The sequence below is a fragment of the Ornithodoros turicata genome, chromosome 8 (genome assembly GCF_037126465.1).
Source record: "Ornithodoros turicata isolate Travis chromosome 8, ASM3712646v1, whole genome shotgun sequence".
In the NCBI taxonomy this organism is placed as follows: domain Eukaryota; kingdom Metazoa; phylum Arthropoda; class Arachnida; order Ixodida; family Argasidae; genus Ornithodoros; species Ornithodoros turicata.
In genome coordinates, this window is record NC_088208.1 from 15,525,124 (window position 1) to 15,537,847 (window position 12,724).

Genomic DNA, 12,724 nt, shown 5'->3' on the forward strand with positions numbered 1-12,724 from the left:
GCGTCTAAATGTGCTGCCGCGCCCTGTCCCTATCTGCATGCTCTCGTATTACAGGTAAAATGACTTGGTCCAATTTGATTGACCCTTACCTGCTGCAGGTCTTCCAATGAGTAGACATCAGGGTCACTTAACAAATAATGAGGGAGTTTTTCCAGTTCATCTTGAAGCCTACGTGGGAAAAAAAAAGTTTCAGCATGAAACTATTCACGTTGAACTTATCTCTATTGATTTACCCTATGTAAACTACGTTTACAGAAAACGGCACAAACACAACTACCATCTACTTTCTTGACAAAACGCGTCTAATAAGAGCTTTCTCCATAACTTAAAGCTTCAAGCCCAATTTTTCTTTCCGTACGTACGGAAGATTGGCTTGGCTTGGATTGGTTGACCGCAGTATGAGGGGGGGTCAGTATGAAACAATAAAAAAACAAGCAAATGAGATAGTGCAGCCTCCTCGGAGGGAACCGTAGTTATCACCGTGAGGTCATCTATCTTGGAATGACAACAGCAGGGACTTCGTCGTCGACGTCCTGCACAAACACCATTATGGTGAGAATTTGGCTCACTCTGATTGCTATTAGCTGGCAAGTTCATACCGCCGCAGCCACAAACACAGACAAAAGACACACACAAAACAGGACGAACTGCAACTCAAGACTACTTTACTGTTGAATACACATACACTCTTAAATACCAGAGTAGGTACACGTTCCCCTATGTATCCGACCTATTTTTTTAGATAGCACAATTCCTCCTGTATGAGGGCGATAGAGGGAGCGCTGACACATTTTTCCCCATTTTCCTCTATCAAAAATGCTTCATATATCTCTCGATCCTGCTGTGATCGGAGATTAATTTCTATTGAAGTTTTATCAAAGGCAGGCGAGCATCCACATCTATCACAATGGAATGCCAAGTGACCCGACGGTGGCATCCCTTTCAACAACGTCGCGTGCTCACGTAACCTAGTATTGATACACCTGCCCGTCTGGCCGATATACACTCTTCCACAGGATAACGGAATACTATAAACCACACACTGGCGGCAATCAACCCACCTGTTTTTGTGTTTGGTGCTACACACCAGTCTTTTTTTGTCGCTTCTTCACCTTGTGTTTGTGGCTGCGGTGGTGTGAATTTGTCACGTACCGACTTCCCCAACTTCGGACCCTCAGTGGCTATTAGCTGGATCTGCAGTCACACATCACGGTTTGCACAATTTCCTCTTCAGGCTGTTTGCACCATCCACGTGAAGCTACAGAACTGGTTCTGTGTAAAGAGCTTCCAATCGCTCAGATCGTTCTCACCAGAATGGTATCTGTGCAGGACGTTGGTGATGAATGCACCGCTGTATCATTCCAAGATGGACAACCGCGCGGCGATAACTACGGTCCCCACCGAGGAGGCGGGCCAGTAGTGCTCTCTCGTTTTCTCGTTATTCTGATTTTGTCATACTGACCCTCTCTCATGCAGCAGCCAACTAAAATCTTCTGTATGTACGGAAAGAAAAATTGGACTTTGGGCATTAAGAGACATACCAGACCCAAATAAGATGTAAAGGAATGCTGTCACATGTTTTCTTACGGTGTTCAGAGCCACCGTACAAGCTATTTCAATTGAATTTACAGCAATTCTTTATAACACAAATTTATAGCCAGTTTATTTTGTTTATTTACGCATTTTATTTGCTTTATAGCCGTTTTATAGCCGCTGTGTGCAGCTGCTGGTGCCACACAAATACAGAGTTAAGTAGCGCAAGAATGCATTCTGCAGAAGTTTCCTGTGGCATCTCGGTTGTCAAACAAAGCATATAAGCATTCCCTGGTGTTCTCTATGTGATATTTCTGACAGTATCTATCACTTGCATTCTGTCCTTGGAAGGAAGAAGAGAACATCTCAAAGCCCAAGCCCAAATTTCAAAACAGAGAAACTAGCCTTGAGCTGAGCAGCAAAAAAGTGAGATGCTGTATAAAAATTGCATAAAAATGTGCATAAAAATGTGTACACACACAGTAAACTCACACGACTGCGTGTCGACAGGCCTGTACAAATTGCTGGAGATGATGAAGTGCCAACCGATACTGTCGCACCCTGTTCATGCTGTTGCTGCGCCTGTACAGCGAAGGATTCAGGTCCTGCACGTGGAAAAGTGGATCCGCAGACAACCGCTCCAGAAGGTCGTGCGCAAACTTTGAGACGGGGTACCGGCCGAAGTCCCACTGGTGCAACACGCGTGCTGGTATCACTGCAGTGCTGTTATTGTGACAGCAGTGACAGAACAGCTTGCTCAGGTACTCGCAGTAGCGCAGACCACTCGCGAGCGCTGCACAAAACGTGATTTTATGAGGAAATAAAACGGGGTAGTGAATGCAACTAGAGGTTCCCGAATGCAATGGACAGCAGGAAGGCCCCTTCCACAAACTTTTCATAGACAAAACAATGCGACTATCCTCGCGTTTGCTGACCAAGAGGCATAGAGACCAAGGCATAGAGGCAAAACATAGTGTGCATTGCGAAGCGGACTGGCGTCGCTGTCTGAAGGACGTGAAGATATGTGAAAACTGATGTGGGCAACAATTCAGTGAATCGGTATCGAAAAATGAAGCAGTTTGCATCACGGCGCGCATATACGGAACGCTACGATTGGACCCATTCCAAATCCGCATGTCCACGATAGGTAAGCTGTTCATTGGGTGACGCCAATGTTTGCCTCCTCGGGAACCCATTCGTTGCCGCCAGTGACAGCTCTGCTTTCATTGCGTTTTTCTTCTATTACGGTAGCGCTGTGTGAACTAATTTTGCTTGACGCACGGACTTTAATTTGAGAGCAAGTTGTTTTTGCATCTTAGTGCCCCTTTAACGCTCGACTTTGGACGCACTGGTACAGATCCGTACTTAGGGAAGCGCAACTAACAGTTGAAAGCGTGCGCTCTGTGTGTTTCGTTCAGCCGTTGTCCCATCGTTATAGTTGAGCTTCCCTAGGTGAGGATAGAAACAGAGGAAACATGTAATGTTGAAGAATGACGAAAGTTGTTAGTCTCGTCTTCTGTTCTTTCTGTCCTTGTTCCGTTTTCAACCGACATTTTGGGTATCCTCTTGAACCCTTTCCTTATCAGGAAGATGTTGTGGTCGCAACAAGATTGCTAGTTTATCAGGAAGACGTTGTCAACAGCTACATAGGGGCAAGTGAAGACCTACGCACCTTGGCTGACCTTCATACCACAGCCAGCACATCGGTAATTCTGCGCAGCCAGCTGCATTCTCAGCCTGTAAAAATGGTGTTCAATGAAAATACATATACTAGTACGAACAAGTCAGTATAACAACGCACATCTTTTAACTCATTGTGCAGCGATACAGGCGCACTCCCGAACACAAAGGGAGCCAAATTTGGAGCACTGCGTTAACGTGAAATTCTGACCAACCGTAGGCTGTTATGGAACAATGAAATTGAGTATCGTTCCTGTAAAGACTTGATTTGTCATTACGTATGCCATCATGTCATCACGTATGTCATCGTATGTCATCACATATGCCATGGGACCTGTAAAGATTACTTTTTGGAAGTACTAATTAAATCACAATTATAGCTACATGTACAGTGTTGGACAAAAGTTTACGGATCAGGTCACCTGTTTGCAAGTCCGTACGGTCCCATTCGCTGTCAACATGTCACTCTGAGCAAGGAATGTGCCGGAGCGTGATCCGTAAACATTTGTCCAGCACTGCACAGTACTTAAATTACCGTTACAATTACAAAACCGTTAAAGTACAATTACAGTTACCCTGAATGTAATTGAGTTTCATTCATTTCAATGCAATGCAATTTTGATGCATGGCTTGGCTTTTTTCAACTGAGCAACACAGTACAAATAAGGACATATTGAAAGTACAAATGGGACAAAGGACTAGGAGTGTAGAATGACTAGAAATTTATGCAAAGCGGAAACATAATATGCCTCAACTGAGACTGCAAATGCATCACAGAAATTTGGTGGATGCCATAAAAATGCTACACTAAAACAGTGAAAAAGGCTTTTTTTTAAATCTTATGCAAAGCAGATGAGCAAAAATCATGGATACTGCACAAATGATTCGAGATTTAAAAAATTCAGATGAGTCCTAAATCGCATGCAAAGTAGTTCCAAAAGTAACGCGTATTACAAATTCCTTACAAAAGTAACTTGTAAGTAAAAAAATTGCAATTACAAAATTAAGAAGGAAATCTTGGAAGTAATTAACTACTGCAAATGTTATTATTTGCAGTAATTGGAATATTTGTGAAAAAATAACTTTACAGGTCTGTCTGTGCGTATAGAAAATAAATAAATATATAGAATTTTTTTAAATATAGAAAATAATAGCTTAAATATACCTTAAGATACCACCAGCATGCAAGCGCTACAAAGATGGGGTCTATGCACAATACTTTTGAATAATACTTTCCTGGGCTTGGTGCGGACACTCAAGATTATCTGCTCCCTTGGCGGAGCCCACTCCAAGTTGCCCCTCAGGCGAGTCTGTAACATAGAGAGTACTCTGTGAAATCATGCCACACATCAGTGATGTGATTGGCCCAAGTCATTTTTTGAGCACCTCATGGAGCAGCAAAATGGCGCTTTGGAGCAGATATACTACATCATCATTAGATTGATTGATTGATTATGTGTTTAATGGCACAAAGGCAACAAAGGCCATAGAGCGCCAAAACCATGGTGAGTGTGTCGGAGATGATTATGGGAAAGATGATGTGAGAGAGAGTGTGTGGTAGTTAAAACCTATCTACAGGTATGAGGTATGAGCGATGAGCGGTGAGATTGACCAGGATAATAGAGAGAGGGGGATGACGATAACAAGCGAGCATGGCAGTTAAAAGGTATCTACAAGTGTGACAATGAGAGCCTGAAGTTTTCGGTAAAATTTTTTTTCAAAACTCTGGGGCTAAAAATCGGGTAAATAAACGTGTGCACTAAATTCATGCGAATTCGGGTGAGAAAACAGCCAGTATGCTAAATTCGGGGAGAAATCGAGTTCAGTTACTCAAACTAACCGTGGTGGTTTGGTACAAACTGTGATGTAACTGCATTTGCTGCCAAACAAGTAAGCTGGTGCATTCCTACAGACATCCCAGTGAGGGGAATTTGCCGGGTAAAAATCGGGTTTCACCCTAAAGGGTGAACCTTCAATTCAGGGTGCAAATTCGGGGAAGAATCGGGTAAAACCCTAAAACGTCAGGCTCTAATTATCATGCGCAGTCATATATACACTTTCATTTTTAAAATATTTCCAAGAGAGTGACTAGATGTGGTCACTGAAGTCGAAATCGAACTCCTTTTAACGATTGTCATGTGACATGACGAAATCTAGGCCAGGAGTTTCAACAATATTTGCAATCAGTGACAGAGCACTGTGAAAATTCGAATACTTCAAGTGGAGCATAACACAGAATTGAATATAGATTACTGTGAAGAATTCCTCATTAGTCAGTCTTTGCAGTGATACTGTGCAGCTCCAGTATTACAAATATATATGAAATATATGAGTTACAAATATATACAAAACAGTTACAGAGAATGCCAAAGCTAGCTTACTGGTGGGGAAGTATTATGTGTGCCCTTAACACAATGACATCTTTTTAGTCATTTCGGTGCTCAATTTGTCCATTGAGATTTCACATAATTTTAGATTCACGCAGGCTGAACATGTCCAACATCTATTTTCTCATCCACAATGCCAACTAACTGATGGTCTATTACGAATGTTTTTGCAATCTTTCGTGTTATCACACTAGTGATGTCATGTGGTACCAGCGACATTTTATGTCAACACAGAACAGAAACATGGCAATGGTTCGAAAAACACAAGAACCTGCGGACCTGCGTCTTCCATCCTGTCATTTTCCTAGACCTTTTGGTGGGGGAGATCTCATCTCTATTACTTTACTATTGCCTGGTCGCAACAGGCACAAGATGAACTCATAAGCAGTTTCGCCCTTCAAACAACGCAAGTCAGGATAGGGTTTCCTAACAGCAAGATACTGGCTTTGTGCATGCAAAACAGAAGCAAAACTGTACGAATAGGAGACGCGGCTACTGTTTTGTGATGACTTGCGCTGCCCACAGACTAGACACGCGTTAAAACGACCAGAGGGGCACAGCTGGAGGCGTGTCTTCGCTTTTAAAGGAGTACAGAGGGCCATCCAAAAAAATTTCAGATTAAGACATCTGATGAAAGTGTGTGTGTCATTATACCGAATAGCATGAAAGGTTTTGATGTGTGCAATTTGTTTCCCAGAAAAAAACTCACATAAACGTAGCTCCGCGCATTCACCCTTAACTCGCCACTCCAGCTATAACGAGGATGGGGAGGTATGAGGCCATGTCACCGATGACGGTATAAGGAGAACTCGTTCTGGTTCGCCGGTCAGTGGGGGTCAGCGCCTTGTCCCTTTGCCGCCGTAAACCTGTTTCGCCAGTTCTCCCAGAGAATTGGGGATAGAAGGAGCGGCCGAAGCATTACCGAGCAAGGAGAAAGGCTTTATCAGAACCCCGAACAGCCGAGCAGCAGACGACAGCAGAGTAGCAGACAACATTTCTCTAGGCCAATCAGCGAGCGTTCAGCTTATAGCATCAGCGCGAAGTTCCAGGCTGATCACAGGCTGGTACTGCTCTTCACCACCGTTGCGCACGGTCGCTTTTTGCTTCGTATTTTAAATTCAATTTCTGCGATAAATATGACTCTATGGTGTAAATTACTTCGCATGGTGCATCTTACTGGCCTACTTAACAATTTTATAGGAAGAAAACTGGGTGTTAAAAATGACTTCTGTGCTACTTTAAAGGCACAAGCGGATGTTTGGCACAGGCTTGGCACAGATTCCGGACATTTTGCAAAAATGTAGCAGGATGTAGCAGGAATGGCCCCATGGCGCAGTTTGGTGCAGCAATCGCATCACTGTTCACGTACAAGAACGACAACTTTATTTGGAATGATGATGAGCTGGAGGTTTCGTCGCCTGCGGCAATACCCTACCCCACTGGTGGTGGTAACGTGCACACATGAAGTTACGCATGCCATGTGCAAGCTTGACAGGAACGATGACACTTGCCTTTGGAACATCATACTCATCAAAAGCTTCATCTGGTGAGATGGGCCAAGAGTCTGGCAGAGGGAGTAGCTGAAAGAAAAACAAATACACATACACTTACAATTAAACACCGCGTGCCACCTAAACATAAAAGATGGCACTCTGCATTTTCACGTTAACCTGCTTTCAAATTTTTTCAGCAAATGGGCAATAGATGCACGGCACTGTGACTACCGGAGCCCATCCAGCCTATGTACAATTCCTCATAGGCATGTAGAGTAATGACACTGCTCTGGCATATTAAAAAGGATCAAGCAGGCAATGGTGAACACATAGACGTGGAAAGTACAGGACAACTGCTAACTCACAACTAACAATTTAATGCGAACAATTCAACAAACGACGAACATTTTTCATGCATTGAACTGTTATGCAATTGAGAGTTACCATTTGTCCTGTCTTTTCTAGGTCTATGTGTTCCACACCGGCTGCTTGGTCCTCTTTAATATGCTAGAGCAGTGTCATCACTCTACGCACTTATGAGAAATGGCACATAGGCCGGACGAGTATGTGCGTAGCACCACAGAGTGCGTTCTGACAGGGTGACGCATTACACACTTGGTGGCGCTACACGCATGTTCAACGGCCACTGGTTTCAACTGTCATTGAAAACTTCCCGTGTGACAGGGGTACAACTAGGGTTCCGGGTTTTCGGAGTTTATTTCTGGGCGTTACCGGAGGATGTTTTTCGGAGTTTATTGTTTTTTTCGAAAAACAGAGTTTTTTTCGGAGTGCATGATTAGAGCCTGAAGTTTTCGGGAAATATTTTTTTCTAAATTCGGGTGGTAAAAATCAGGTAAATGAACATGTACACTAAATTCATGCAAATTTGGGTGAAAAAACTTCCATTACGCTAAAATCGGGGAGAAGTTGGGCTCAGTTATTCAAACTAACTGTAGCGGTTTGGTACAAACAGTGATGTAACTGCATTTTTCTGCCAAACAAGTGAGTTGGTGCATTCCTGCAGATATCCCAGAGAGGGCAATTTGCCTGGTAAAAATCGGGTTTCACCCTAAAGAGGCAACTTTCAATTCGGGGTGCAAATTTGGGGAAGAATCGGGTAAAACCCTAAAACTTCAGGCTCTATGTATGATTTACAGCTCAGCTAATATCCGAAATTCGGAGGGAACTTGACGACTCACGCACGGTTGTGCAGTCAAAATGCAGTAGTCACATTTATTCCTTCAACACTAAAAAGACACAAGCTTAACAATACATTTCGTACGATACACTCTGAGGTGTTCTGCAATTCAAAATGCACCCTTTCGGTGTGTAGTGCTCACTGTTACGCGGCAGTACTTAAATACGACAACCTCTGCACCGCGATCGCGGGACGATGTGAACTCCTCGAAATCGGGGTACTCCTTCACGTGGTCACGGGGCAGCTTTCGCTCGCGTCTCATCTTGTCGTCAGCACTGCCACTAGTCGCCCTTTCAAAAAGGGCACTCCGTATGACCTCGGTTCGATGCTGATTTTAGTGCTTAGGCCTCGCGTGGGACAAGGAGATCAGGAAACAGACTGGGAGAAAAACCCGGGCGGTGAATCCTCAAGTGGTCGAGACGACCACCGTAGAAAACGCTAGGTCAAGGATGCCATTACGTATTATGCTGCGGTAGGGCCGATATCCCTGATCAGAAAAACCCAGAACACAAAAGGAGGCCAAGAACAATAACCCGGTTATCAGGGAAAACATCTGCCAAGCGGAGTTTTTCGGATCAATCCGAATTGCTTAAAATTTTGCCGGAGTACGTTTTTCGAATTTTTTTCGGACAAATCCTAAAACCCGGAACCCTAGGTGTAACCACATGACAATAAAAGCGAGAAATAAAGTTTACCGACTGAGGAGCATCCCTTTCTGAAACTAACCACACCAGTTCGGACGCCTTTGGCAGGTGTTTTTCAGAAAACTTCTTCAACAAGCTTAGCGCAACCACCTCAGCTGACGGTGTCCTGTGGATGCAAGAGAGCGCAAAAAAAAGATGCTAAATCTCCCTTACTATCTTATCCGCTACATGGTGCTCTCAGATAAAAAACAGGATTCTTCTCTAATGTGTCAGTGTCATGTATTTTGAACACTGCCCTGTGTTCGGCAAACGTGTTGTGACACCAAAGGCATGGTAACAAGCAAGTAGGCAAGTCAAGCAAATGCTGCCAAATTCTGGCATATAATTAGGGAGTGACTTTTTCGGGTTAAACCCGCTTCCGCCCGGTTATTCCCCCCCGAACTAACCTCCGACCAATTCGGGTTAAACCCGATTTCTCCCCGAATTCCAGTCACTACGAAATCCTCGAGTGACGTTTCCACTGAAGCCAAACAAAGGTTGCCTTGTGTAACACATGTAAGAATGGGTCACTTATACGTTCCCAGCAATACACCCCTGTGTGTCAACACTGTCTATACCTTCAGGGATTACCGCTGGAAGGTCAACCCGAAAAAGTCACTCCCTATAATGCTCCGAGTCAAATATTTCAATGAAATTTGCAGTCTATTATCTGCAAGTGAATTTTATAGCCAGCACTTTTGGTGCTGTTATGTCATGGGAGTAACTTCGTGTTTCTCTTCTGCCAAGCAATCGAGCAACGCAATTGGGACAAAACTTGCTAACGCTGTATCATATCTCAAAACAGTCCTTCAATCGCCTTTATTTTGGTTGCGCACCCTCCTGATTGTCTGCTAAGATGTGCTTTTTCTTGTTTATCTCAAAACCTAAACCCCTCTGCTGTATGAAATTTTGAAGTTGACACCTATTCATACCTTGCAGTCGGATAACGACTTAAATCACAAAATTGGTCAGCACTCAGCAACGCCAGGCTGTCCCATTAATATACATTTTAAGAAGTTACCTCTCAAATGACTGTAACACTAGTCATTCTTTGCAACTTTTGCAATGGCACTTCCCCGCAAAATTAGTATTCCGCTAAATATTTGCAACTTGGGCAGAAGCGTATCATCCGTTTCACACATTACAGTGGTCATCCTTGCAGCTTTACTAAGAACTTACAATTTGTTGAGGACCTCCGTTGAACCAGAATCCTGCGACAACTTCTTAATGTCCGTATCTGCAAAATTAAAAAAAATCATTAACATATCGGTTGAATGGTGACCGTTGTGGCGACCACCCAGGACAACTGATACTAAACCCAGCTCATGCCATGCACAACACATACCATGACAACTTACACCTGCACAACTCGTGCCAGGACAATCGATACTTGGACAATTTATACAGATGCAAATCATGGCAGAAAATCAATACCACTGTACAACATTGAATGTTTCTTTCATGTAGAATTCATTTCTAACGCAACTGAGGTTTGCTTGAGGGCAGAGTTCTACTCGGCATCCCATTTCAAAATGGAGTCGAGTGACTCGATGACATCACTACTTGTGCACACACCTACAAGGTACCAATTGTCCTGATATGCGTTGTCCAGTGGCGTATCTGGAGCTACCTGCGCCCATGGCAACATGGTTAACATGATATCCTTGGGGATGCGTTTTCGTGTGGTCCGCACTAGGTTTCACACTACAACCTCCCTAATGGCGGGTGCTTTAGATCATTTATGAATGTGCCAGGTTGAGTGCCCGACCTGGCACATTCACACCCGACCACATAATGGCGCCCCTGTTCACCTGGCGCCCATGGCACCTGTCCACACCTGCCACGCCCTAGATACGCCACTGGCGTTGTCCCAGTATAAGTAGGGCCTGACTTTTTCGGGTTTTATTTTTGGCCAAATTCGGGGGGTAAATATCGGGTGATATTTTTCATTTGAAAATTCGGGTGTATTCGGGTTAAATCCCGTTATGGCATATTCTGTCGTCAGGAATTCGGGTGTATTCGGGTGATTTTTTTTCGTTTAATAAAAATTTGTCTTAACATGGAACTAATGTTTAGCAATGTTATCAAACCTTATTTTAATGCACGCTTATGAGTGTGCCACGCGACCCGGATGTTTTCGGGTAGATTCGGGTTAAACCCGAATTTTACAGATTTCGTTCGGGGGGTAAATATCGGGCGGATACGGGTTTAACCCTAAAAAGTCAGGCCCTAAGTATAAGTTGGCTTGGTGTGAGCTGTAGATGCATGAACTTGTTCAATGATCCACTGTTTCACTTTTCACCAACTTGACTAGAATAATTGAGCTGGTTAAGCAGTTAAGCTGGATAAGACCAATTTGAAAGGGCACCAGACCCGAAATATACTCCGCTCAAAGATCTCAGTTTTGCACATAATTTTTCAATGTCACATAGTACCTTAAGAGTGCATATGACATCAAAGTCAGATGCGTACGACAACATCATTTACATTAAAAATCATGAGACTTCAAACATGACTACATACAGATTGCATGCAGCTTGCATCGTAGACCATATCGGCGGCCTCTGTGTAATGGACGCATACATCTTTTCAGGTTAAAGTATAGGGTTTGGTCTGCCGTGATCTTTATTATGAAAACAGTACTATATGTCATCAAAAAGCTTTCACCTGAATAGAGAGAAGCCATTGATAAAGACAGTCCTTGCTCTGGCACTAGCGACAAGTTTGTGGTCCTATTTTCTGAAAGAGAACGCGGTTGTACATCCAATTAGAGAATACCATCTCGCAAGAAAATCGGGGAATCCTCCAACTCCATCTGAGAAGGGTTCTACGGACACAAGTTCGATATTTAAGATAACTGCCACTGCCCTATTTCCGTTCATTTCAACCTACCCGACGATAGCAGACGACAATTTAAAAGTTCTCACATTAGAATCAGTTTATAACACAGATATTAGGCAAAAACTGAGAATTATATTCAATTTAAAAATTCAAATCATTGCAACCACATGGACTCAACATTAGCACTGGTTCCCTTCATTTACTCATTACTCATTAAATTCTAACCTATACTGCCAACTGTAGCCACTCTTTCGTATGAATATACCTTTTTTGTATTCGAGCGTGTCACACACACACACACTTTCCTTGTAATCACTTTCATTATTGTCTGTGGACTTGACCCGCCCTCCGTCAGACGAAGTCGTAGTCTCTCAGGGTGTCTTTATACTGTCTACTGTCTACATCTTATATAGCCTACAGGGTGTCACATACAGGATGTCTGTTTTTTTTTCTATACAGATTTTTCATAAATAACTATAAGGGCTATAGACATCCTGTTTTCACTTCTATCATCTCTGGGCCGGTGGATGTCCTTGGCCATCTGTTGCTCAACTGTCAAATGACTAATTACCTAAAAATAGCTAATTAACATTTTAATTATAAAAGCTGCATGGTCGACCCAATGAGAACATCTGATCCCTTTGGTCACCTGATACGGTTACCAGTTTCAGAACAAAATTCGTCCGCAAAATTTGACAGATCGCCTGCAAAAAATTGTGAAAGAACACAATTTTTTTCTTTATTTTGTTCATTGCGCATCTTCGGAGACACGTCTTTCCTTCACCCCCAATGTGAAAGGGTGAAGGAGCACAGTGTTGCCTCATACGTCTAAGATGAGCTCGAACTTACAGAAACAAAACAAAAAGAAATGTATCGGGTAACGCTATCCGAACTGCCCTTATCTTGGGT

At 43.2% G+C, this 12,724-nt stretch overlaps 1 protein-coding gene across 2 annotated transcripts in view; it reads right to left on the minus strand.

The window, feature by feature from the left end:
* Positions 1-12,724, minus strand: part of LOC135366527 (run domain Beclin-1-interacting and cysteine-rich domain-containing protein-like) — a 36,257-nt gene that overhangs the window by 11,046 nt on the left and 12,487 nt on the right. For both annotated transcript variants that reach the window (XM_064599249.1, XM_064599248.1), the window contains exons 9-16: positions 11,642-11,713; positions 10,154-10,211; positions 8,987-9,101; positions 7,112-7,180; positions 4,449-4,523; positions 3,206-3,269; positions 2,026-2,326; positions 90-168 (exon numbers count right to left, since the gene is read on the minus strand). In XM_064599249.1, coding sequence (XP_064455319.1) covers positions 90-168; positions 2,026-2,326; positions 3,206-3,269; positions 4,449-4,523; positions 7,112-7,180; positions 8,987-9,101; positions 10,154-10,211; positions 11,642-11,713 — 833 coding nt within the window. The remainder of the gene's footprint in view (positions 1-89; positions 169-2,025; positions 2,327-3,205; positions 3,270-4,448; positions 4,524-7,111; positions 7,181-8,986; positions 9,102-10,153; positions 10,212-11,641; positions 11,714-12,724) is intronic.